A 27,056-nucleotide genomic window follows, 5' to 3' on the forward strand; every position below is an offset into this window, starting at 1 on the left:
GGGTTGCGCACACGGCAGGGCCGAACTGAGGGTTGGGGCGCCGCCCCAGGTCAGGTCACACACAGGATGCACACGGATGCCCACAACCCTGGGTCACAGATAGCAGGCCCAGATGGCGGAGGGGCAGGCGGGATGGCGCTGTCCCGCCCTGCCTGTAGTATGCAAATTAGCCGCCATCTTTGTTGGCGGTTAATTTGCATATCACGCTGATTAGCTAATGGGAGGCGTAGCGAAGGCATGGTCAATTACCATGTTTGTCTATTATTAGATAGGATAGATATTTGGGGTGTGCTAATGAAGAATGGCAAATGGAAGTTGAGGGCTAGTGATATGATGAGATGTGGCTAGCCTAGAGAAAAATTTTTTTGTCATCAATAACTAGGTCTCAACTTATCTTGTAATCACCTTTTAACCTAATTAATAGTTTCTTAGAACTTCTAAAGATGTTTGTTAACAGATATTGGTTACTTTTTGTTTTTTAGTTAGGGCATTAAATTGAAAACAAGTCCTAATAAGGATCTAAGGTAACTGATTTTTAGATCTATCCATTTTTGTGCTTACCTTTACAATTAACTTTGGTCATGACCTGGAAGTTCCTCAGATATTTGACCTGTGCTGTAGGGAAGCTCTGGTGTGGTGAACATTGTTTGGTTACACCCACGTTGTGGCAGAGATTCAGGTCACATTAGGCAGTCTGCTTCCATTAGTGTTGCATTCAAGACACAGGTTCTAGAATCAAGCGTAATAGCCCGGGATCTCTTTAATGGTTCCAGGGGTTTCTAGCTAAATATCGGTACCGCACCTGTCCTGCAATGTTGACAATCTCATCAAAAGTGAGTATTTCCACTGTGCTTAATGCTTTTTTGCTTCTGTCTCCTGGCAGTTCTTTGAGGGCTTTGATGATCAGGGCAGAGGCTGAAGGCTCTTCCTCAATCTCGGTCTGTTCTGAATGGTCAGCTTCAGTTTAATCCTTACACCCTTCCAACTGCTGGTTGCTTTGGCGATGCCATCACCAATCTTTTCTTGGAGACAGGCCAGGGGGCCATTCTTAGGGGTCAGGGCAGACATGGCACCAACTTCCCCACCGGTGCACCTCCGGTATATGACTTCGATCCTGTTGGGGTGGAACTTCAGTGCAGTGGAACTTCATGGATAGTGGAGGTGTCTTGTGTTGGATGAACCCGGACTCAGGATGACTAAAGCAAGTTGCACCTAAGCCTCCTCTGAGCCAAAGCCAAAAAGCTCAGAATTTTATATATAAATATTTTTATACTAGAGGCCTGTTGCATGAGAAGATTCGTGCAATAGGCCTTCCCTTCCCCTGGCTGCCGGCACCGGTTTTCCTCCAGCACCTGGGACCCAGGCCTTCACTCCGGCCGGAGCCGCCTTCAGCCTTCGCTGCTCCAGCCGGAGCCGCCTTCAGTCTTCACCCCGCTGCTTCATGCCTATGTATGCAAATTAACCGCCATCTTTGTTGGTGGTTAATTTGCATATCTCACTGATTAGCCAATGGGAGGTGTAGCGAAGGTATGGTCAATTACCATGTTTGTCTATTATTAGATAGGATGTTGTCACAAATTCTGTTTTGTTGACTTTGATTCCTGCTTCCATGCCAGAGGTTTTCTTCATATGCCTGATAATTCTTGTCTACCTGTTCATGAGGCACTTGTGCTGAGTATGGAGCCCTGGCTCATCAAGTGGTGGGCGCCCCTTCAGAGTGAATTGGTGGCTGGTCAGTTTCCTCAGAGAGGATCCTCCACTCTTGCCTAGAGAGTATGTTCAGCAGCAGGTGTTTTGGGAGCCAAGGCAGAAAAGAGAGATGGGGGAGAGGAGAGTAAAGGTAGAGTTTTATTTGATCCCCCTATTTTCAGCTTGGCACGCCTGCCCTTAGCTGTGACTGGTCCCTTGGTTCAGAGGCCCTCTGATTCAGCTTCTCCAGTCTTCTGCCTGGCAGTATGGGCAAGGGAAAGGGGATGGAGGAATCTATTTCTTATACAGATTTTCAGCCAGTTCTCCTGTTTTAGTCCCTCCTCTTTTCCTCCATCCAGAGGTACTAGGTGCCTCCAATTTTTGAGCCTTTTCTGAAATTCTGTGGTAGGAACCTGCTTCTTTCCACTGCAAGTGTTTAGCATTTTCCTTTCTGTAAAGTTATTTATCACTAGTGCATCTGCTTTCCAGCTCCCCAAATTTTTTAAAAATATATTTTTATTGATTTCAGAGAGGAAGGGAGAGAGAGAGAGAAACATCCATAATGAGAGAGAATCGTGGATTGGCTGCCTCCTGCAAGTCCCCCACTGGGGATCGAGCCTACAACCTGGGCATGTGTCCTTGACCGGAATCGAACCTGGAATCTTTCAGTTCACAGGCCGACACTCTATCCACTGAGCCAAACCAGCTAGGGCTCCAGCTTCCAAAATTTTGTTGACTTCTCTCTTTCTGGTGTTTCTCCTTTCCTACTTTCTTTGTTTGTGTGTGTGTGTGTGTGTGGGGGGGGGGTTGTTTGTTTGAGGATGTCTTTAAGAAAAAGATCTCTCAGCATAATTTTAATGGTGTTTTATGATAAAAATGCATGCAGCGTATTCATGTTTAGCCAATATACTCATTAGCTATTTCGTGCTGATAGTTATTCAGATAATGTCTGGGCAGTTGATTACTAATACTCCTTTAGTATTTTCCAGACTTCCCTACCATCAAGAATGTTGACTATCAATTCTCTCTTCTGGGAAACTTAGGACTTTAGAAGGTCAAGAATTAGGGCCCAGGAATCTCTCTGTATTTGTTTTTTTAACAAATGCCCTAGGTTGTGTGTTGACTTCAGGCAAGTTTGGAAACTGTTTTAGAAGGGTCTTCTAAACCATTTATTGCTATCTTAAATCTCCAAGGCAAACTCCTTAGGCTTCCCCTAATTTTGCTTTTGTATTCAGACTCTGTTTTAGTCTGTCTAGCTTTGGTCTGGATTTCTAAATTAGAATGTGTGTTCTTCATCTGATTAATTCCTCTCTTCTCTAGTTAAATGCTGGCTGATAGTAGTAACTTTGGCCTTGTGTGATTCCATTTTTTAGCCAGCATTTCTAAATCCACTGGTTCCTGGGATGTGTGGGTGGGGAGGAAATAATAGTTATGAACGTTGAGCTACTTCCTGCATCATTTTGTTGTCCAAATCCAGGAATTTTTTTTTAAACACTTAAAGATTGTGTTGTTGTCGTTGTTAATCTTCACCCGAGAATATTTTTTCTTTGATTTTTTAGAGAGAGTGGAAGGAAGGCGGAGAGACACAGAGAGAGAAACATTGATGTGAGAGAGAAACATTGACTGGTTGCCTCCCACACAGGCCAACTGAGGCCGGGGATTAAGCCTACGACTAAGGTACGTGCCCTTGACCAGAATCCACCCTTCAGTCTGCAGGCCAACGCTCTATCCATTGAGCCAAACTAGCTAGGGCTGCCATCACTTTAGATGAGAGGACTTGGCTTCTGGGTTACCCTGTATTTGGGGATAACCTGTGGTACCTGAAATTTACCACAGCAAGTAGTGTATGAATAAGTAGATTCCTGACTTTACATTTTTAGGGCTTTTAAAAAGTAATCTGGGACAAGAGGAAAGAGTCATGGAGAAAAGCTGCATTATTGGGATGTATACTTATGTTTTTATTAGAGAAATTATATGTGAAAGGATTTCATTATGTAGTTATATATTGTTGTTCGGCCTCCTTCCTTTTGTCTTCCAGGGTTATGTGCTGCTTGTAACTGAAAAATCATTGATCTAAAGAGTAAAACATCCAGGTTTAGTTGTAGAAGTCCTAGGATTTTCAGTTTCAATATTCACAGTGGGTATGTGATTTTTATTACTTGTTGGATCAGTCAGATTTGCTGCAGAGTTGAGTTGTCCATGATTGAAAAATGCCTGCAGTTGGAAATAGGATTTTCCCCCACTTCATGGAGTAACCTGGAAATTTTAATTAATCCATCGTGATAGAAATCTGTTTCACCAGAGGTTTGACTGAATTGAATTTCAAGGGGGAGAAGAGTGCTGAGGGTTATTCTCACATATACAAGCCTTTGGCGGTGGGGAGGGTAGTAAACTTTGTGTAACATGGAAGTTATTCTAGTCTGTTTCCTTGTATTTTAAAACAAAAATGCTTTAGTGGAGACCCTCTACTGCATTCTGCCCTAGAACACATGGAGGTGTGTTCATAATTCTGTGTTGACATCAGTTCCCATGTAATTATAGGGACCTGTTTGGCTCCTGCTGTTCGTTAGTCTCCGGGAGAGGCATGTGAGTACTCTCAGGTAGCTCTGGCTCTTCTCCCATGTTGGGGTTCTTTAGCTTACGAGCTGGATGCCATTATGCCACTATGGTAATGAGCTCCTGCCTCCCCATGCTATACTGCTTCTCAGGAGCAAAGTTGAAGGACAGGTCTATATGAAGGCAGATTATCATCAGGAAACTTTTAACCCTGGAAAGCTTCCAGATGGTACATAGGTCCCTAGTTGTGCTTAAACCAAGAGATCCAGAGCAGTCTGGGATTAATGAAATAACTGATTGAATTTATGGTTTCCTGTAGGTGTGAAGCTGTTTATTCGTTTAGACTTTGGGGTATTATAGGCATATTAAATGGAGAAGGGTACTACTTTTGGATTTGGAGAATGACCTATAAGGCCTCAGATTTCATTTCCTGCCACTCTTATCACTGTATTCTAGCTACCCTGGCCTTTTTTTTTTTTTAATATAGTTTATTGATTTTTTACAGAGAGGAAGGGAGAGGGGTAGAGAGTTAGAAACATAGATGAGAGAGAAACATCGATCAGCTGCCTCCTGCACACCTCCCAATGGGGATGTGCCCGCAACCAAGGTACATGCCCTTGACTGAAATCGAACCTGGGACCTTTCAGTTCGCAGGCCGACGCTCTGTCCACTGAGCCAAACCAGTCACGGCTACCCTGGCCTTCTTACCAGTTCTCTAACACATCAAGCTCATCCCTATCTCAGTGGCTTTTCACTTGCTGTTAATTCTTTTTGGAATGCTCTTCTCTGAAATGGTCATAGGGCTTGCTCTGCTCATGGAGACACTTCTTTGATGAGCCAGCCACTCATCTCTGGCCTCCTCTCCCTGCAATTCTATCTAAAAGAACGCTATACTTCACCCTATCCCTACATTCTCCCTTTGTGATTTTTTGATGCGTGTGTTTTACTTATCAGTAACTGAGATAATGAGTAATTAAAGCATAGTGATTAATCACAAAAACAATATGTAATTATATATGTGTTTTCCGATGGTCTTAGGCGACCCCCGTGAAAGGGTCGTTTGACCCCCAAAGGGGTCGCGACCCACAGGTTGAGAACCACTGCACTAGAAGATAAGCCCCAAGATTGTAGAAAATTGTTCAGCTTCTAGAACAGGGTTTATGAACCTCAGCATTATTACTAGTATTATTTTTTAAAAAATATATTTTATTGATTTTTTACAGAGAGGAAGGGAGAGGGATAGAGGGTTAGAAACATCGATCAGCTGCCTCCTGCACACTCCCTACTGGGTATGTGCCCACAACCAAGGTACATGCCCTTGACCGGAATCGAACCTGGGACTCTTGAGTCCGCAGGCTGACGCTCTATCCATTGAGCCAAACCGTTTAGGGCAACTAGTATTATTTTAAACAAATATTTTTATTGATTTCAGAGAGGAAGGGAAAGGGAGAGATAGAAACATCAATGATGAGAGCACAACCTCTTTTTTTTAATATATATACCTACTGATTTCTAATCTGATATTACTAATACATTGTGAATGGCTTGTCATTTCATTAAATGTTAGTGATATCTCATTAAAATATTTTTACTGGCCGAAACCGGTTTGGCTCAGTGAATAGAGCGTTGGCCTGCGGACTGAAGGGTCCCAGGTTCGATTCCGGTCAGGGGCATGTACCTTGGTTGCGGGCTCATCCCCAGTGGGGAGTGTGCAGGAGGCAGCTGGTCGATGTTTCTCTCTCATCGATGTTTCTGACTCTCTATCTCTCTCCTTTCCTCTCTGTAAAAACTCAATAAAATATATTTAAAAAAAATATTTTTACTGTACTAAAACTATGAGAAAAATTAGAGAATACCAATAAACATAGAAAATGTTACAAGTATCTATAACTTTTGTTAACATAGATTGGCTGCTTCCTGTACACCCCACACTGGGGATCAAGCCCACAACCCAGGCATGTGCCCTGACTGGGAATTGAACCGTGACTTGCTGGTTCATAGGTTGACACTCATCCCCTGAGCCACACCAGCTGGGCAACCTCAGCATTATTGACATTTTCACCTGGATAATTATTTGTTGGGGGGAGGGGGCTATCCTATGTGTTATAGAATGTTTAGCAGCATCCTTGTTTTCTGTCCACGAGATGCCAGTAGCATCCCTCATTGGTGTCAATCAAAACTGTCTAGAGACATTGCTAAGTGTCTCCTGGGGGACAAAATCACCCTTCTGAGAACCACTGTTATAGAACAACTGGAGGCCTGGTGCATGAAATTCATGCACTGCGGCAGGGGTGGGGTGGGGGGTGGATCATCCCTCAGCCCGGCCTGCGCCCTCTTGCAGTCTGGGACCCATTGTTCCTTACTGCTTGCTGCTCCTTACTTAGTGCTGCTGCGGAGGCAGGAGAGGCTCCCACCACCGCCGCTGCACTCGCCAGCCATGAACCTGGCTTCTGGCTGAGCAGCACTCCCCCTATGGGAGCACACTGACCACCAGGGGGCAGCTTCTTCATTGAGCGTCTGCCCCCTGGTGGCCAGTGCACATCATAGTGACCGGTCGTTCTGGTTGTTACGCCATAAAGGTCACTTAGGCTTCTATTACATAGATAGATGCTTTGGCACCTGGTGGGTGCTCAATAAATATTTATTGGATGGTAGGTGAAGTTATGAATGAATGAATTCAGCAAGGTAACAAATTTTAGAACATTGAACTATGTGCATAGCCTCATGTTTCTCTAGATACCGATTCTTCTGTCTTTTCTGTTTCTGGTACATTGATCCACTAAACACCTATTAGAATGGCCAAAATCTAAAACACTGACAACACCAAATACCAGAATGTGGAGCAGCAGGAACTCTCTTCATTGCGCTTGGGAATGCAGAATGTTACAGCCACTTTGGAGGGCAGTTTGGCAGTTTATTACCCTGTGATCCAGCAATCATGCTCCTAGGTACAGGCAGTCCTCGGGTTACATCAGACTCGACGTACGTCGTTTCTTAAGTGGGTTCTGACTTACGGCAAAAATTGTGTTACATCGCACCTTAGGAATAGATCTCTGATGTAACTCGAGGACCTACTGTATTTATTCAAATGAGCTGAAAACTTATGTGCACACAAGGATATTTATAGTCGCTTTATTCATAATTGCTAAAGTTGGAAGCAACCAAAATATCCTTCAGTAGGTGAATGGATAAATAAATTGTGGTACGTCCAGACAATGGAATATTATTCGGCACTAAAAATAAATCAGCTATCCAGCCCTGAAAATACACGGGAGAAACTTAAATGCCTAAGTAAAGGAAGCCAATCGGAAAAGGCTACCTATTATGATTCCAACTATATGACATTTTGGGAAAGGCAATTCTATAGAGACAATAGATAAGTGGTTGCCAGAGGTTGGGGGGAAGGATAGTTGAATAGATAGATCACAAATTATTTTAGGGCAGTAAAACTCTTCTGTATGATAATACAGTGGTGGGTAGTTGTCATTGTACATTTTTCACAACCCATAGAATGTACACCAGGAGTGAACTTCAATGTAAACTATGCACTTTGGATGATAATGAGGTGTCAATATAGATTCCATTGTCACAAAGGGACCACTGCAAGGTGTAGATAATTGGGGAGGCTTGTGTGTGTGTTGGGGTAGGGGGATGGTGCAGGGGTATATGAGTGCTGTTTGTACGTTCTGTTCAGTTTTGCTTTGAAACTAAAAAATTAAAATGTATTAATTAAAAATATTAAAACAAAAAGAATAATAGGTATCAGAGACTATAGGTGCCTTACAAAGCCTAAAATATTTATTATCTGGCCTTTTATAGAAAAATTTACCAAGCTCTGGACTATATCATAGTGGAACTAGTAAATGAGGTGCTTAGTTTCTCTGGTGTCATGCCCAGTCCTCTAGTTCTCCTGGTACTTGGTGTCTCTGTTGACAAAGTTCTCATGAATTTTTATTTCATTTGCAGGTATATGAGTGACCTAAAGCTGCAAATTAAAACGGAGAGAGAGCAGTGCCAACTGCGAGCTGGGCAAGGATGCCAATTCCTCCTCCCCCTCCACCCCCTCCTGGTCCTCCTCCACCTCCCAGTTTTAATCAGGTGGGTAATCCTGCCACTCGGCTATCTCAAAACCTTAATGGATATTTAAGGCTTCCTGGTATAAGCCATACCGTACTCAAAGACTTATGGTGCAGGAAGATGGAGAACAAACAAGTCAAGTCCTATCAATTAGTTCTGATACTTGAGAGGTCTTCTGAGGACCTTAATAGCTTCTTGCTTTCTTGTCCTGGTTCAGTCTAAATCAGCGGTTCTCAACCTGTGGGTCGCGACCCCTTTGGCGGTCGATTGACCCTTTCACAGGGGTCGCCTAAGACCATCCTGTATATCAGATATTTACATTACGATTCATAACAGTAGCAACATTTATGAAGTAGCAATGAAAATAATTTTATGGTTGGGTCACAACATGAGGAACTGTATTTAAAGGGCCAGAAGGTTGAGAACCACTGGTCTAAATGGATATTTGGACAGGTGGCATCAGAGTAGGAACTGATGTTTCCCTCCTAAAGCTTTGTTCTTTACAGTACATTATTTCTTTGGCATCTTTGAGAAAAGGGGTAGCAATTTCTGGTTGTTGATTCTTTGCTACCATTTCATCTTCTCCAAATCAGTTAGTTTTAAAACCAAATCAATCAAGTCTAACACCCCATCAAGAAAGAAAGTTTATGGAATGTATTAGTAAGAAGACTTTAAGTGTCCCTTAAAACCAGTGGAGGAGGGAGAGGTGGAGAAGGCCTCAGGGGTGATCAGGGCCGGCAGCCAGGCACTGGCAGTGGGTGCGAGCGGCGGCTCCATTGCCGGTTGCGGGTGTGAGTGGGGCTGGCACCGGCAGCAGGTGCGGTGGTCAGCGCACATCATAGTGACCAGTTGTTCGGTTGTTCTGCCGTTTGGCCTATTTGCATATTAGCCTTTATTATATAGGAGATTATAAGAAAACTAGAAAATACAGATAAACATAAATAATTCTTACCAGAAGTTAACTTTTGCTAGTATCAGTGTGTATCCTTCCAGAAATTTGCTGTGTGTGGGTTTTTCTTCCAAATGAAATCTAGCTACTGTGCATTGAGCTTTTTTATTTTGTTTTGTTAATCCTCCCCTGAGGATATTTGAGCCGCAGCTCCGCGCCAGCAGCAGGCACGAGCGCCGGCTGGGACTGCGGTGTGGAAGCAAAGAACCGCAGGCAACGCCCGCCATGGTCTGCGCACGCCCCCTGGTGGTCAGCGCACATCATAGTGACCAGTTGTTCGGTTGTTCTGCCGTTTGGCCTATTTGCATATTAGCCTTTATTATATAGGAGATTATAAGAAAACTAGAAAATACAGATAAACATAAATAATTCTTACCAGAAGTTAACTTTTGCTAGTATCAGTGTGTATCCTTCCAGAAATTTGCTGTGTGTGGGTTTTTCTTCCAAATGAAATCTAGCTACTGTGCATTGAGCTTTTTTATTTTGTTTTGTTAATCCTCCCCTGAGGATATTTTTCTATTGACTTTTAGAGTGGTAGGGAGGGGAGAGAGAGAGAAACATTGATGTGAGAGACACATCAGTTGGTTGCCTCCCGTATGCTCCCTGACTAGGGCTAGGGATCTGAGAACAAGTCTACAACCGAGGTACATGCCCTCAACCCTTTAGCCAAGGGCCAACGCTCTATCCACTGAGCAGATCCAGCTAAGGCCATTGAGCTTTTATTATGCACCAGACACTGCTAGGCTCTTGACAAGTATTGTCATTTCTAAAAACTACCTCGTGAGGTAAGTTCTTAGGTTGCTGATAGAGAAAACTGGAATCATGCTATAAATATTGTTTTATAATGTTTTTTACTTGATTGTGGTAAACATTTACTATCATGAAAAGATATTTACTTATACTTCTTTAAGAGCTTATCTGGCATCCCATTGTTGGTTATCATTGTTCTTTTTGGTTTAACTTCTAGATTATTTTCAGTTTTGTGCTATTATAAACTGTGTTTTTGCTATAGTATTAACATGTTTGTGCACTTATTCAATTGTTTTCTTAAAGTCAGTTTCTAGAAGTAGAATTCCTGTGCTAGACTTTAAAGGTATTTAACACATAAATCATTTTCTAGAAAGATCATACCAACTTATCTAACTGCAGGTAGTACCAAAGAGTGCCTATTTCCCTGAATCCTTATGACCACCATTGGGCAGTTAGTTATTCTACACATTTTTTGAATATTTGCCAGGTGCCAGGCACTGTACATCATTGCTCGCTGGTTCCTGCCTTCATAAAACTAGCATTTTTTTGTTTGTTAATCCTCACCCGAGGATATTTTTCCATTGATTTTTTTTTAGAGAGTGGAAAGGAGAGGGAGAGACAGAGAGAAACATCAATGTGATAGAGGCACATTGATTGGTTGCCTCCTGCATGCACCTCGACCAGGGCCAGGGAACCTGCAACCGAGGTACGTGCTCTTGACTAGAATTGAACCCAGGATCCTTCAGTCCTCAGGCTGACGTTCTATCCACCGAGCCAAACCGGCTAAGGCAAAGCTAGCATCCTTTTTAGTTACAATTTTAACCGTCACCAATGTCATAGGTGGATAATGATAATGTGTTTTACCCTGTATTTCTTTTATTGTAGTTGATTTTTTTTCATATTTGCTGGCTTTTTTATTTTTATTTTTTTAATACATTTTTATTGATTTTAGAGAGGAAGGGAGAGGGAGAGAGACATAGAAACATCAGTGATGAGAGAATCATTGACCGGCTGCTTCTTGCAAGCCCCTCACTGGGGATTGAGCCAGCAACCCAGGCATGTGCCCTGACTTGGAATCGAGCTGTGATCTTCTGGTTCATAGGTTGACACTCAACCATGGAGCCACACCAGCTGGGTTCTTAGATTTCTTTTACATAGTATTGTTCATATTCTTTGCTTATTATCCTGTTGATTCCTAAGTCATCTTTGTATTTTAATGCTCTGTAGATTTACGACACTATCTTTTGTGTCTATCATATGTTACATTTGTCACAGATGATTTTTCCTCCCAATATATCACCTGTTTATTAACTTATATTCCTAATAAATAATTTGTACTAAACAAATCTATTGATCTTTTCCTGTCTTATTTTTTTTTTCCTGTATTTTAGTTGTCATATTTAGAATGTTCTTCCCTTAGCAATTTTTTAAATATAGTATTTCTATAGTTTTTACACTTGAATATTATAATTCAGCTAGAATTGTTTGAGAATAAGCTGTGAGATAGAAATGTATTTAACTTTATTATTTTTTTCCAAAAATTACCAGTGTTGTTAACATCTTGTATTTAATAATCGATTCTTTCTGATGAAATATACTTTTATTTCTTATATAGATCTGGGCCATTTATCTTGCTGTCTATCCCTATGTTCCTGTTGTAGTTGGTCATAGCATGTTTCAACATTTAAATGAAGCCTAGCAGGGCTTCAGTAGATGTTTGCCTTGATGATGCTGATGTATCTAAAGCATCTAACACACAACCCTAGTGCATTAGGTATTCAATAAGTATTAGCGCAGGCCTCCAATCAGAGACATCTAAATAGGAGGTACAGTAGGAGCAAGAGGACGAAGAAGAATGGTGATGTACCGTGGTGTGGTGTGTGGCATATATATCTGATTAAGTTAGATAGGTATCTCATGGAACCCTCAGTCTGGCTTAAGGCATTTATCCCAAGCCTGTGATGAAGGGGACTGTTTGTGCTGAACTTCTCACATATTCCTCTTCCTCTAGGGAAACACAGAGCCGATCAAGCTGAGTAGAGATGAGCAGCGGGGTCGAGGTGCCCTCTTACAGGACATCTGCAAAGGGACCAAGCTGAAGAAGGTGACCAACATTAATGACCGGAGTGCTCCCGTCATAGAGAGTGAGTCTAAGCCTAGGACTGATTTGAAAACTTGGCTGGGCTGTCATTTTTATTGCTGGGTCTTGGGTGGGCGAGTTTTTTCCTGGATGTCCTTTGATGATCTTCCCATAACTTAGGAACGTCTTTTCGACCTTTGGGAAGCACCCTCAGTAAGACTTCCGTCTCCTACGGTCACTAGTGCTTGTTGTGCTTGTTAGGGCACATCCTTGGCTGTTCTCTGAGGAGACCACTACCGTCCTAAAAACCGCTCAGCGGAAGCCAGTGATGATTTCATAATTGCTGCAAGTGTCCGTTCCGAAAGGCCACTGGAGAGTGTGTTCACACCTGTTTCCCTGGCTGTTCGTCCCTTATAATCCTCGACTATGAGAGCAGAGCCCAAGGAACTCTGTTGAACATGTCTTTATCCAGGTTATCCCTCACCTAACCAAATACGGGAAGATTGGCTCCTTGTTCCTTTTGTTGTTTTTCTTTCATCGCAGCAAAGACTTTCATCCCTACATGAAGCTGAGGAGCAGAGAGGCTTCACTTTTATTTTTTTAATGCAAAGGCAAAAGCAAGATTGGCTTGTTTGCAAATTAGAACCCAAATAGAGGAGGAGTTTTTCCTCAGGATTAAGTTGGTCACCAGCTTGGAGGATATGAAATGAAAGCTCTGATGGTATGCTTTCCAGAACCCAAAGGAAGTGGTGGTGGTTATGGCTCTGGAGCAGGTGCCCTGCAGCCCAAGGGAGGTCTCTTCCAAGGAGGAGTGCCGAAGCTCCGCCATGTGGGAGCTAAGGACGTTTCAGGTATCTGATAAGTACTTTCTTACAATATTTCCCAAGTGCATTCATTTCCTACTGGTCCCAAGTGGTTCATCTGGGGCTGAGGAATGTGGTAGAGGTGGGAGGAAGGAGAGGGAGCAGGGGTGGAGTTATAGAGTAGATTAAAGCAAAGGCATTACATAAAAATGTATTCAACTTAGATCAGCAATATTTGTTAGCGGGCCAGATTAAAACCCAGTACTATCCAAATACTTTCCCTGCTGCTATGCAAGGAAGTGAGGCTGGGTGAGTTAGAGACACTAACCAATGTATCTCTAGCTCTGGTGACCCAGTGTGCTGTCTGGTCTATTTGTAGAGAACCTAGCTGGTAAGCCAGCCCTGCAAGTTCCCAGTTCTCGAGCTGCTGCCCCAAGGCCTCCAGGATCTACAGCCAGTGGGCGCCCTCAAGATGATACAGACAGCGGCCGAGCCTCACTCCCAGAACTGCCCCGGATGCAGAGGCCTTCATTACCGGACCTCTCTCGGCCTATCACCACCAGCAGTACGGGCATGAAGCACAGCTCCTCTGCCCCTCCTCCGCCACCACCAGGGCGGCGTGCCAACGCACCCCCTGCACCTCTGCCTATGCACAGCAACAAAGCCCCAGTCTACAACAGAGAGAAACCCCTGCCACCCACCCCCGGACAGAGGCTTCACCCTGGTCGAGATGGACCTCCTGCTCCACCCCCAGTCAAACCACCTCCTTCCCCTGTGAATATCAGAACGGGACCAAGTGGCCAGTCTCTGGCTCCTCCTCCTCCGCCTTATCGCCAGCCTCCAGGGGTCCCCAATGGACCCTCTAGTCCCACTAATGAGTCAGCCCCTGAGCTGCCACAGAGACACAATTCTTTGCATAGGAAGACACCAGGGCCTGTCAGAGGCCTAGCACCTCCTCCACCTACTTCAGTCTCTCCTTCTTTACAGAGTAATAGGCCACCTCCCCCAGCCCGAGACCCTCCCAGTCGGGGAGCAGGTAAGTGCCTGCACACACTTTTTTTCCCTAACACACTGAGAGTTGAGCTTCTCTTTTCTCTTCAAGTGACTGAAGATAAGAATTCACTTACTCATTCAACAGGCTTATTGAATGCCTTTTTGTGAGTCACACTTTTTTGTTAGGGAAACAGCAATAAATAGAAAATGTAAAAAAGTCCTGTTTTAGCATATAGTCAAATTAGTAAAAAATATATTTAAAAAAAATATATACTAGTATGTAAATACATAGTATGTAGGTGCTTTAGAGAAATACAAAGCAGAGAAGGGGGATAGGATATACTGGGGTGGGATGGGGTGATGATATTTCCAATTGCAGGGGTGGGGATGAGGTTAGGGTCAGTTTGGTAAAGACTGAAGACGGTATGGGAATAAGCTAAGCAGGCACTGAGAACAGCAAATGCAAAGACATTGAGACAGGACTAGAATGAGTGAGGGGAAGCGTGGCAGAACATGGGATCAGAAAGCTAGATTTCCACAGGAGGACATTGTAAGAGTGTGTAAAGACTTAGGGTTTTACTTTGTTTAATATTGGAAGCCACTGGAGGGGTTGGAACAGAGAAGTAGCATATATTTACCTTTAAAAAGGTCACCTTAGTTAAGCTGGTGTCGTTCAGTGGTTGAGCGTCAGCCTATGAACCAGGAGCAGTCATGGTTTATTTCCAGGTCAGAGCACATGCCTGGGTTGTGGCTCGATCCCCAGTGGGCAGAAGGCAGCCAATAAATTATTCTATCTCATCATTGAAGTTTCTATCCCTCTCTCCCTCTCTCTTCCTCTCTCTGAAGTCAATAAAAACATTTTAAAAAATAAAATAAAAATGTCAGCTTTTATGTTGAGAACAGACTGCGGGAAGACAGAGGTGGCAAAACGATGCCACTTATGAGGCTATTGAAAGAAACGGCAGGTGGGTAGGACCACAGCGGGTTTGGGGGAAGATACTCAGTTTTGGACAACTCAAATTTGAGATGCCTATTAGATGTTCAAGAGGAAATAATTAATTGGTGATTGGCTGTCAACTCAGAAGTTCAGGGAAGAGGTCTGGGCTAGAGAGAGAAATTTGAACGATATTGAAAATGACTTGCTGAGTCAGATCACCCAGGTAGAGAGTATAGAGAAGAGGTCTAAACCTGGGGGCCCTCCTAGATTAGAGGTTGGAGAGATGAAGACTGCCAGGCAGGGCAAGCTGAGAAAGAGCCACTGGTGAGGAAGGAAGAAGGGAAAGGAAGAAAGAGGGATGGAGAAATTCCAAGATTGAGTGAGCCAAAATTCCTGGATATGAAAGCCCCAGACAGCTGTCCTGGTCTCCCTCACTCTGCTTTCAACTATGCCATTTTGTAAAGAGAATACACAATCTCATCTACCTCTTCTAGGGTGGTGTCCAGTGCTATAGCTGGGTCAGTTAAGTTGAAGCCCGAGATAACATTGGTCTCAGCAATACGGGAATCTTTTGGGGGACTCCAAACAACATGGGATCGTTTTGGGTATCAGTGGAGTGGTGGAGGGAAGGTGAAAGTAAAAGTCTAATTGGAATGAGTTCACAAATGCAGGAATAAGAGAGGACTTGGAGATAAAAATATGGAAATCCCTTAAGGGAGTTGGGGGGCATTGACCTATGAACCAGGAGGTCATGGTTTGGTTCCAGGTCAGGGCACATGCCGGGGTTGTGGGCTCGATCCCCAGTGGGGGGGGGCATGCAGGAGGCAGCTGATCAATGATTCTCTTTCATCATTGATGTTTCTATCTTTCTCCCTTCCCCTCTGAAATCAATAAAAATACATTTTTTTAAAAAGTGACATACCTATAAATGCTTTGGGAGACCAAAGAAGGAGGAGTTCGGAATAGAGTAGATTGCTTTGGGAAAGCCTTGAGAAGATGAAACTTGAGTTGAAGCTTAAAGGATAGCTAGGATTTGGCGGTAAGGGAAGGGGGATGGTATTTCCGAGTATTGTGAAGGAGTCACAAGAGCAAAGCATATGTAATTTGGCTTATTCAGCAAAGGTTGATTGAATGCCTACCATGTGCTGTACATTTGGTGTGGTTGGGTACTTAGATGAATGGACAGTGCTCTCTGACTTTAATGAATATACAGTATACTGGGAAGGGGCACATCTAATGACTAATTACAGTACAATATAGTAGAATGGATGAGATACAGAGGTGACAGTGGGAGTGCAGACGAGAGGTACCTACCCCAGCCTAGAAATCAAGAAAGGAAGAGGAGACTGGCTGTCATGGCTCCATGGTTAGAGCGTTGGCTTGCACACCACAGGGTCATGGGTTTGATTCCAGGTCAAGGGCACATACCTGTGTCCAAGTGCCTGCAGGAGGGAGGCAACCAGTGGATGTGTCTCTCTCACATCAGTGTCTGTCTGTCTGTCTGTCTGTCTCTCTCTCTCTCCCTCCCCCTCCCCCCCTTCCACTCTCTGAAAAGCAATGAAAAAAATATCCTCCGGTGAGGATTAACCCCCCCCCAAAAAAAGAAAGGAAGGTGAGATCAGACTGACGTAGGGTAATGGGTTACTGTATAAGAAAGGAGGATAATTGGGGGAAACCCAATTGGGTTGGAAGCTGAGTTTGAAACTTTATGATGTAGGAACTGCAAAGCTCTTGAAAAAGTTTGAGCAAAGTGTGGGGAGACAAGTGAGTTGATGGTGCACACAGTGGATTGGTATAAGAAGTTAGAAGCAAAAAGAACATTTGGGAGGCTTTTTGCAGTAGAACAGACTAAGTATGAGAAAGTCCTGAATTAGAATTGTGGAGGAAGACATGGAAAAGCAGGAAAAAAATCATCAAGAATACATAGATTCTTGACTGACTTGTGGGGTATGAAAAAGTCACACATTTATTCTGCACTTTGGTAGAGCAGGGATGGAAGGAGGGTGAATATGATATGTAACATGGTGCTCAGAGGCTCACAGAGCCTCTATAGCCAAACCTAACTGCTTTGGATTTTAATTGCAGCTCCTCCACCCCCGCCACCCATGATCCGAAATGGTGCCAGGGATGCCCCCCCTCCTCCACCACCATACCGACACGGGTCAGAACCTCTGAGCCGAGGAAAGCCCCCACCCCCGCCCTCAAGGACGCCAGCTGGGCCACCACCACCTCCTCCTCCACCCTTGAGGAATGGCCACAGAGATTCTATTACCACTGTTCGATCTTTCTTGGGTGAGTAGCTAGCTGTTTCAGTCTCATAGTTCCTGTGGTGGCTTACTAACTCCTGTAGGATGGGAATGGTCACTTACAGCTGTTGTTCGCAGCAGTTCCTCTCCTGACTTTACATCTGACTTCTAATGCCTATCCATTGATGTTCCTTTCCTTATGCAAATTCTAAGCATGGGTTGCTTTGGGATAGATTGAAGTAAAATCAGGAGGTATCATGCTAACTCTAAAGCCATTCTCTTCCTCCTTAAGGATCATTAGATTAGCTGTGGTTACCTTTAAGTCAGAGACTTCTCTTCTTCAGGATTACTCAGACAGGAAGTGAGCATTCCTCTAGGAAGGAGAGCTCCTTTCTGGCCCTTTAAAAACAAAATAAACTTTCTTTACAACTTGGGCCCGGCATAATGGCTCTCACAAAGAAGGGTGGCAAGAAGAGGGGCCCCTCTGCCATCAAAGAGTCAGTGACCAGAGAATACACCATCAACAGTCACAAGCACATCCATGAAGTGAGTTTCAAGAAGCACTCAAAGAAATACAAAAATTGGCTATGAAGGAGATGGGAACTCCAGATGTACACAGTGACACCAGGCTTAACAAAGCTGTCTGGGCCAAAGGAATAAGGAATGTCCCATACCATAGTGAGGATGAAGATTCACCAAGCAGTCTCTGTGTATTGGTTACCTACATACCTGTCACCACTTTTAAAAATCTACAGTTAATGTTCATGAGAACTAACTGCTGATTGTTAAAGAAAGTTATAAAACTGCCACACAAAAAACATCCCACTAGGCAGACAATATTTACCTAGTTATCCAAAGCCATTAACTAGCTGTGTCACTTTAAGGAAGTTGCTTCACGTCTCTGGGCCTCACTTCCCTTATCTGTGAAGTGAGGAGGTTAAGTAAATCAGGAGTGTGTCCAATTAACTTTTCCAAGGTTATCAATGAATCTTAGGCCCCACCTAAGATACATTTTTTTAACCTACCTCTCTAACTCGTATTTCATCTCGTTAACTTTTTTAATTAGTTATTTATTCTTCAAATCTTTATTGTTGAAAGTATTAAATATGTCCCCCTTAACCCGCATTGACCCCTTCTAGCCCGCCCCTTGCCCCAAGCCTTGTCTGTGTCATGGGTTACCCAAAGGTATCCTGGGAAGATCTGTACAATCCCTGTCAGACCTAACACTCTTGTCTACCCTTGCTCTAGTGTATTCTGATTAGGTGGACCAGGGTTTTTGCTTTGAAGATCACTTTGGAAGGTCACCAAGCCACACCCATAGAGCATTTGAGCCTTCTTATAGAGGGGCCATGAGATGGCTATCCTAACTGTGTTACAGAACTGCATGAGGGTAACCTGGGCCAAAAGGGAATTATCTGGTCAGAGTTCTCGCTCATTGTGACAAATATTCCCATTTTAGGTTAATTTCTACCAATTTGTAGATTCAGTTCAGTTAGTATCCCATGGTGATAGTCTCTAAGATGGCTGTGTTAAAGAATTATATATATTTTTTCTCCTCCCATTCAAACAGTTGTGCTCCTTTCCTGTTAGATGCCTGGTTTTTGGTGGAAATATTTTTTAAAACCAGGTCAAGCCCTAGCCGGTTTGGCTCAGTGGATAGAGCATCGGCCTGGGGACTGAAGGGTCCCGGGTTCGATTCCAGTCAAGGGCACATACCTCGGTTACAGGCTCCTTCCCGGCTGGGCCTGGCAGGAGGCAACCATTCGATGTGTTTCTCCCACATTGATGTTTCTGTCTTTCCCTCTCTCTAAAAATCATTGGAAAAATATCCTCGAGTGAGGATTAACAAAACAAACAAATAAACAAAAACAACCAGGTCAAAGACTAATTCCTTAATGTAGAGAACCTTTGAGCACATCCTCTGGGCATACAAGGCACGTAGAGCAGTACTATTGCTGTCCTTAGGAACCTGGGTTTAGTGGGCAAGGCGGGCCCTCACGTACATCAGAATGAACGGAGACCAATAAGGGGAGGTCAGAAGAGTCAGAAGGGTGATATGAATTAATATTCTGTTTCTTTTGTAGATGATTTTGAGTCAAAGTATTCTTTCCATCCAGTAGAAGACTTTCCTGCTCCAGAAGAATATAAACACTTTCAGAGAGTATATCCCAGCAAAACAAACCGAGGTGAGACGAGTAGTCATGAAAGTTTTTTCATAATTGCATAAAAAATAGAATCAGTGTGCTTTTCTTAGAAATTTTCTTAAAATTTGTTTCTCCTCATCTTAATTTTCTTTAAAAACAAAAAGAAAACCTAATGCCTCAGTGTTAAAGGTTAGCTTATAGAGCTTGTCTCTCATTTTAGGAATGTTTGGTTATTCAGGATCTGGTGGGTAGTCTTGTGTATGTGGTTTTTATTGTTAATGTTTTTCAGCTGCCCGTGGAGCCCCACCTCTGCCACCCATTCTCAGGTGAAGCCTGGCTTGGTCCTGTTCCTCAGGAAAAGGATGGACCCTCTCCTCCTCTCAGATGGTCCCTTCCGTTCCCCTGAAACCTGCATGAGAACTCCTGACGTGTTTCTCCATTGCAACCAACCTCTAGACTCCAAGCATCCTCCCAGCTCGCCACCATCTATGCATCTCGTCTTCTGGACTTGGTGATTGGACTCTATATTGACAGGAGGGTCTCAAACCCTGCGTCCGTCCCTCCTCTAGCAATCCCTGCTAGCCAGATGAGGAAACCGCTTCCAAGTCGCCTGCTTTCCTCGTGGGGAAAGGTGCCTTGTTGTGATGAATTAACTCATTGTTGGGGCAGGGCGGAGAACGGTACTCCTACCTCCTCCTACCCACTTTGGGGGAAGCGTGGCGGGTATATTTCATCATTTAGGAAGCTGACATGGCTGGCCAGGACTTGGGGGTTGGGGACATTTTTAGTGAAACAAGAAAGGAGTTTGCAGAGAAGTGATCTGTTTTAAAGGTCAAGTTTGGAGAAAGGACAAGGGAGTGGGTCTGCTTTATTTTCAGGGGCATTTTGGTTTTGCTCTTACCCTACCCCATACCCTCACTCCAAGGATAAGTTGGATATAAACACTAAATACTAATCAGTTGAACTAAACAGCTAATAAAAAGGAAGGGTAAATAAACTGGCGAGCCTTTTAGCGTTAGTCAGTTTCCCTGCAGCAAAGGGACCAGGAGCCATTTGAGTCCTGGGGCTCCCCACCCCATTCCTCAGCGTGCTGGGCTGAGGGACACTGTTTCTTCCCACCACCACCCAGACCCTCAAGAGAAAAGTCACTTTTGTTCATTCCATGTTCACAAACTCCAGAACCTCGGTGGGAGAGGAAGATAGGGCTGGGGTCTTGGTCTTATCTAAGACCTGGCGTCCACCTCAGTCTTTTCTGGCTGGTCCTGAAGGGCAGGGGTCCGCTCAGTCCTGTCCAGGAACTACAGCCCTTGCTGGGTACGCCACGCTGGCAAAGAAGGGAAGGTGAAGCTTGTAGAGTTCACAGCCCACTCACTGAAAGGATCTTCCTATTCTTCTCTCTCCACCCTTGCCTTTCCAAGACGGAGGGGTGAACAGCAGAGTAGAGAACGGGGAGGAAGCTCATGAGTCAAAGATTCCTCTGTGCCAAGAAGCACAAAGACTTTGGTGAGATGACTCTTAGCCCAGTTATCTTCTTTGGCAGCCACCAATATGTTGTGTCTTCGTCTTCCAGGTCCTAGTTCAAGAGCAGCAGAATAGGGCTCCTGGGCCCCACACACAGGTGTTTGGTTTGCTACTGACAAGTGCAGAGGCTACTCAAAGCTTGAAGTAAAAGCAAGGAGGCCCAGGTGACTCTTTGGGATGGTTGGGGAAAGTCTGTTAAAAAATCACATCACAGGCTTGAACTGTTTTAGGGACCTTTCCAGCCTATTGGACCATAGACTGAGGATCTGTGCGTGGTGCCAGATGAAACCCAAGTCTTCCCAGTGCTAGAAGAGAGAGGGCTCATCTTGGGTTATTTGTATGGGGTCTGCTATCCTTTATCATCTCCTGGACCATATTGCCTCTTGGGACAAGCAGTGATTAGGTCTATCATCACCCTTCTTTAACCTTTATCATTCTTATTTTCAGACCTGTTAGTAGTTATCTCCCAGCAATGTCCCTGGCATCCTGAAGTGACTAGAGCTGAGAGAGGGGACACTAATGGAGGGAGAACAAGAGTGGCTACTGCAGCAGCGTTCCAGGGTAGATGCTGATCAGTTACTCAACTTGGACTGTGAAGTCTTCCCATTTATTTTTGAAATGGGAGTTGATGCCTTTTGTATAATGTTATAGAAATGTATTTTTTCCCCTTTCCTCAAACATAGAACATCAAAATAAGTATCACAAGTGGAAGCCAAACCACAGCTTTTCACTGGGGCTGATACCTTCCTCCCCTGTGACCTGCTGCTCATATTCCCCAGCATTGGGACTGTGTCACATGGGTATTGATTATTTTCATTTTCTTGGCCTCATGGGAAAAGGCCTCAGTCTAGATCTAGTTAGATGCATTTTCTTCAGCGCATGTTGGTGACACGGTACTTATTTAAATGGTTTTGCCTTATACATATTTTGTCCCTCTGTTAATAACAGATTTATTATCATGTATATTTACTATTGAAGAATGGGAATGTGATCCTCATAGTTATTGATCTATTTTGTATGTTGTAAAAAGCTTGTAATATAGATTGAAGGTGGGCTGGCTGCAAGAGCACTACAACTTCTCACCTTTTAAATGGCTTTTTATCTGTTTATGGCAATGTTGTCTCTTCCGTGGGAAGTGGGTGGTCTCATGTTGAGGCTATTGCCCAGTCCCCTTAACCCCTTCTCCCCTCCCAGAAGGAGGAGGCGTTGCCCAACTAAGCAGGAACCTGTGTTAAAAGCCCTTGTGTGGGTTTGGTTTCATGATGTTTTTCTCTAGGGGGGAAAACTTAATACTATAGTTGTTTCTTACCGCCCTTTCTGGGAAGTAGGGCAGTGGCCTCCAGGTTTTTAAATGAGCTTAGATGCCCTCCTTCCCCCCCCTTCTCTGGTCACCAAACCTGGATCAAAGCACTTGGATATTCCAGGTGTGGTTTTCTCTGTCATGGGGATTTCCTCCAGCAACAGAGCCCTATCATTTTCCCAGCCTGGTTGCACAGAGATTGGGTCGAGGGCTACCCCACCCAGTAGATGTGAAGCTGCTGTCTCCAGAAATTCATCCCAGTCCTTCCAGCTGGCAAAGGCAGAGAGACTAGCCACTGGCCATTGCACTGGGGGCACCCCCTCACCCCATAGTTTCCCAACTTGAAACCCAGATTTACCTCCAGGGAGAGGTGAGGAAAATTGTAAATAGACTTGCTACAGAGCAACTCAGGTTGGGGTGTGTTTTAATTCTCCTGATCACTTGAATAATCCGTAGGCTGAGTGCTTATGGGAGTGGGGGAGAAGGGTGGCTCCAGGGTCTGCTGCGGAGCTCTGGGGGTGGAGTGTAGGGCATCTGAGGCCCTTTGATGGCACTACACTGAGCTGTCTGTCCTTCTGGAAACCCAACCTACAATCAACCACAGATCAAATTCTTCACATTCCAGTTGTAGTTTCTTTCCCAAAAAAAAATTAAATCTCATCCCTGGCTATGTAGTTAGGGTAGCTTTCTGAGCCACCCTAAACTTAGGGAGTGGAAGGCATTACAACTCTGCCTTCAAGACTCATCAAAATGAAACAAAACTACAACCACCTTCAAAACATACAAAAAAAGAACTGTTTAACTGAAGGAAGGGTTTGGTTCCATTCGACTCCACGTTCATTGTGCCTTTACTTGTGTTAGATTTCTGTGCTTTCTTCCTGTCTCCCTCTTTGAAGCAATTAAAATCTTCCTTGATAACTGCTGTTTCCTTCTTTCTACTCTTGTTTCTGACATCAGTGAGTTTCCTAATTGTCTTAAATCTCATTTTACTGATGGCAGAGGGGCCAAGCCTACTTTTCTCATATCTATCTTTCGTCATTTCCCAACACTACCAGCATGGAAGTCAGTCAACACTGAATAAAAGACTAGAATGCATGTGTGAAGAGCGTGAGTGTGTATATGTGTGTCAGTTTTCTTTTAAAAAATAATTTATTGTGTGATTTATTTTGGAGTTGTATTCTGATTATAGTGCTCCCTCTCCCAATTAGCATTGATTTTTTTCCCCCCAACCCCCTCAAAAATGTATAATCTGGTCTCAGGTTGGGTTCTTCGGTACATTTGTTTCTCCTGGATGCCGTGCGGTTTAATTAAATGTTGCTTACAAACAAAACCAAAAACTGAAAACTGTGTACTCTTGTCTGGAACCTCGCCTCCTGTGGTGGCATAGAGAGGGGAGAAAATCTGTGACCTCATGTTCCAGGTTGTGTGGTCATTTGACCCCAGGTCGTCTCGGGAAGTAGGTCCACTGACCGGGGCAGAAGCATCTGCAACTTCTTAAGAGTTTTCTGTCCTCCCCTCCTATTACGTTTTGAAAACCACAGTGCTGGGTAGCCATACGGACTGGGTGATTATGATAGAGTTGGCCATTATTTATATTTGCCACCTGAAACCCTTTTGCTTATGATTTCGGGAAACCCAGGCACCTCCTGGCCTTGTGTCTTTGTGTCCCTAGTGATGCTTTCTGCCTCTGTTGCACGCCAGATTCGCACACTGAGGCGTGGAAGAAAAGGTGGAGGCAGAGCATGTAGATCGTGTGTGTGTCTGTTTTTATGTGGGTGTTGGCTGTTTTTCTTCACTACTTTTTAAGTTGTAATCTAAGCAGGCTTTCTTGAACTTTGACTTTAGGTGTAAAAATTAAACCAGACATTCTCTCCTTACTATGGTCAGCTGACATAATCACCACTAGGACTTATTTAGCTTAACTTGCACTTTCATCATGGGCAAAGGTCTTGAAATTGTTTCCCATACTGATTTCAGAATGGGTGTGTACATGAATCACTCTCACATACTTTAGATATCAAAATCTATGAGGCTCCTTTCATTTTCACCCATACTTGCCAAATTGGTCTAATTCCTGATTATTTGACCCATCATTGTTATTAATATGATTAATAAACTACCTATTTTGATTTGTTACTCTTGTAACTTTCAATAGCCCTGAAATGGAGCTTGCCTAAATGACCCTCAACTTCCTAATGCTGTAAGCTTTCTCCGTCCTATTGGGATGGTCCTGCTAGTGTGTGTGTGTGTGTGTGTGTGTGTACATGTACTTGTACAACAGGATGCCGGACAGGTCCTTCCAGTGTGATCTGATTCCTTCCCTCATGATACTGTGTATGAATTAGCAGTTGATAAGGGCAGTAGTTTGCCTAGTCTAATGATACTGGGACACCCTGCTCACTGTGAATGTGCCTCTTAAGTATTTCCTGCCCCAACCCAGCCACAAACTGTGACTCACTGTAAAGAAAGCTGCTTGTCTCTGACTTTCTATTACTCTGCAGAGGTGAGAGAACTAAACTGTCAACCTCAGGACCCTAACTGCCCTCGAGGATAACTGGAGGGGAAATACTTCACCTCTGACATCACTGGAGCCCAGTCTGCATTATTTTTTACATATAATTGAATTTATTCTCCACTCGTAGGTTTAGGTGTGTGAGATTTAAAGGACTATATGGTATCTATCCACAAAAAATCTTCATGAGAAGGGTGGATGCCTCACTTGGCAGGCATGTCCTTTCCATTCAGCAAGCACTTATTGCATATTTTACTCTATGCCAGGCATCTGTAATATGAAGATGAATAGGACAGGGCCTTTGCCTCCAGGGAGCTCAGACTTCAGGACAGCTACCAAGAAAACCTCTGCAGGCTATTAAAAGACTTCATGGGCCCGGCCAGAGTGGCTCAGTGGTTGAACTTCAACCTATGAACCAGGAGGTCACAGTTAGATTCCCGGTCAGGGCACATGCCTGGATTGTGGGCTCGATCCCCAGTGTGGGGCGTGCAGGAGGCAGCCAATCAATGATTCTCTCTCATCATTGATGTTTCTATCTCTCCCTCACCCCTTCTCTCTGAAATCAATAAAAATACATATTTTTTAAAAAAGGCTTCATGGTAATTAACCAGGGAAGGAAGATGGTGAGCAGTATTCCAGACAGGAAATAGCAAGGACAGAGGCACAGAAGCAAGAAACCGCATGGTGGTGTGTGCAGCATGCTACTGGAATATTGGAAAAGGAATGCCTCAAGTCGGTAAGCTTTTAGAGACCTTTCAATCTGACATCCTGTGATTCTCGGCCTGCTTCTACAGTGGTCATTCACTCCTGCAAGCTCTTTTATAGACCAGTGCTATCCTTCCTGGTGTTTTCAAGGCTCCAATATGCATGTTAAGTACTTATAGCTTCCTCTGCTCCCTCCCTCCCACGTAACGGAGGGAGGTTCACAATTTCTTAAGACTGGTTGGGCACATGTTACCATTTCAGGTTACTAAGGACAATTTTCAGGTGCCCGGCTGTAAAAATAAATATGAGCGGTGAAGGTTGCTTTTTAGGTTCTATTGTCCTAGTAAGATATCAAAAATACCATCTGGTCAAAAGCCTCCATTGTATTTTACTTCATTTTAAATATATTTTTATTGATTTCAGAGAGAAAGAGAAAGGGAGAGAGAGAAAAACATCAATGATGAGAGAATTATTTGAATGGCTGCCTCCTGCATGCCCCACCCTGGGGATCGAGCCAGCAACTCAGGCATGTGCCCTGACCTGGAATCGAACCGTGATCTCCTGGTTCATAGGTCTATGCTCAATCACTTAGCTATGCCAGCTGGGCAAAAAGCCTCCATTTTAGGCCCTAGCTGGTTTGGCTCAGTGGATAGCCTCCATTTTAGGATAACACTTTTACAGTCATGGCTACCTAATTTCTTCACTCTTACAGTTTTCAGCTCCTGGAAAGCCTTCCCGATACGTGCTTCCTAACCATCTCTCCCTATTTAGAAGGCCACTGTGGAACTTGCATCTGTCTAATCCTCCCCCATGTTTAATGGTTGAGAGTTTGATTTCCTGTCAGACTTTCCCAGTTCAAATTCCAGCTCTTCCATTTACTAATGTGTGAAATTTACTCAACGCCTTCTATTCCATTTCCTCATTTGTAAAATGGAAATAATGCCAACTTCATGGGGTGCTTGTGAGAATTAATAAGGTGACATAGGTAAAATGCTTGAACTCAGTCCCTGGCATACACTTAAGCACTCAATATTGGCTCTTATCTACTGTATGAACTAACTACAATTAACTGACGATTGTAATATTGCTTTCCTGTTTCTCAGCTTTATTGCTCTTATTTTATTTGATATTGAAAGATGAAAGATAAATGCTTACCATCACCTAGAATTGGGTTTTGGCCTTTAACAGAATCTGAGGCATAGCTGTTACTAGCTTTGGAAGCTGGCCTATAAATTACTGCTCTAATTTCTATTTTTCATTAAAAGCTCAGCTTGCCTCTTCTTCTATAGCCATCTTCTCTGGCCCTGAAACCCTAGTGTTTAGCCATAAAAAAATTCTTTTTAAATGAAGGGGTCATAATTCTCTCCACTCCCTACAAAGTGTTGATTAATGGGATTAATGATAAGAAGGTACACAATATATTCTTACCTTTAACAAAATAAAAGCAAAGGCCTGGCTTTATTTCTCACCTTTGAAATACAAATCAGGGGAATATCATAATGAGGGGTAGTATATTTCGTTATGCAGATCTCCTGGTTCATAGGTCCATGCTCAATCACTTAGCTATGCCAGCTGGGCAAAAAGCCTCCATTTTAGGCCCTAGCTGGTTTGGCTCAGTGGATAGAGCCTCAGCCTGCTGTCTAAAGGGTCCCAGGTTTAATTCCAGTCAAGGGCACATGCCCAGGGTGCAGGCTCGGCCCCCAGTAGGGGTCGTGCAGGAGGCAACAGATCAGTGATTCTCATCATCGATGTTTCTATCTTTCCCTGTTGCTTCCTCTCTGAAATCAATAAAAA

General features: G+C 43.8%; 2 protein-coding genes and 1 pseudogene across 6 annotated transcripts in view; all 3 read left to right on the forward strand.

Moving 5' to 3' along the window:
• The window catches only part of WIPF2 (WAS/WASL interacting protein family member 2), a 33,009-nt gene extending 9,627 nt beyond the window's left edge, over window positions 1-23,382 (forward strand). For 3 of the 5 annotated variants that reach the window (XM_006774334.2, XM_006774336.2, XM_006774335.2), the window contains exons 2-8: window positions 8,212-8,343; window positions 12,033-12,165; window positions 12,836-12,952; window positions 13,284-13,940; window positions 16,920-17,126; window positions 19,165-19,266; window positions 19,514-23,382. In XM_006774334.2, coding sequence (XP_006774397.1) covers window positions 8,281-8,343; window positions 12,033-12,165; window positions 12,836-12,952; window positions 13,284-13,940; window positions 16,920-17,126; window positions 19,165-19,266; window positions 19,514-19,554 — 1,320 coding nt within the window. In that variant the 5' untranslated portion in view covers window positions 8,212-8,280 and the 3' untranslated portion in view covers window positions 19,555-23,382. The remainder of the gene's footprint in view (window positions 1-8,211; window positions 8,344-12,032; window positions 12,166-12,835; window positions 12,953-13,283; window positions 13,941-16,919; window positions 17,127-19,164; window positions 19,267-19,513) is intronic. The other 2 variants (XR_001515671.1, XR_001515672.1) reach the window with 2 other exon arrangements.
• On the forward strand, window positions 17,147-18,715 carry LOC102754382 (annotated as a pseudogene).
• CDC6 (cell division cycle 6) overlaps window positions 19,782-27,056 on the forward strand; it is a 19,383-nt gene continuing 12,108 nt past the window's right edge. The window contains exon 1 of the mRNA XM_015570904.1: window positions 19,782-19,855. The gene's annotated coding sequence lies outside the window, so the exon portion shown is untranslated. The remainder of the gene's footprint in view (window positions 19,856-27,056) is intronic.

The sequence above is a fragment of the Myotis davidii genome, unplaced genomic scaffold, assembly GCF_000327345.1.
Source record: "Myotis davidii unplaced genomic scaffold, ASM32734v1 scaffold327, whole genome shotgun sequence".
Classification (NCBI taxonomy): Eukaryota; Metazoa; Chordata; class Mammalia; order Chiroptera; family Vespertilionidae; genus Myotis; species Myotis davidii.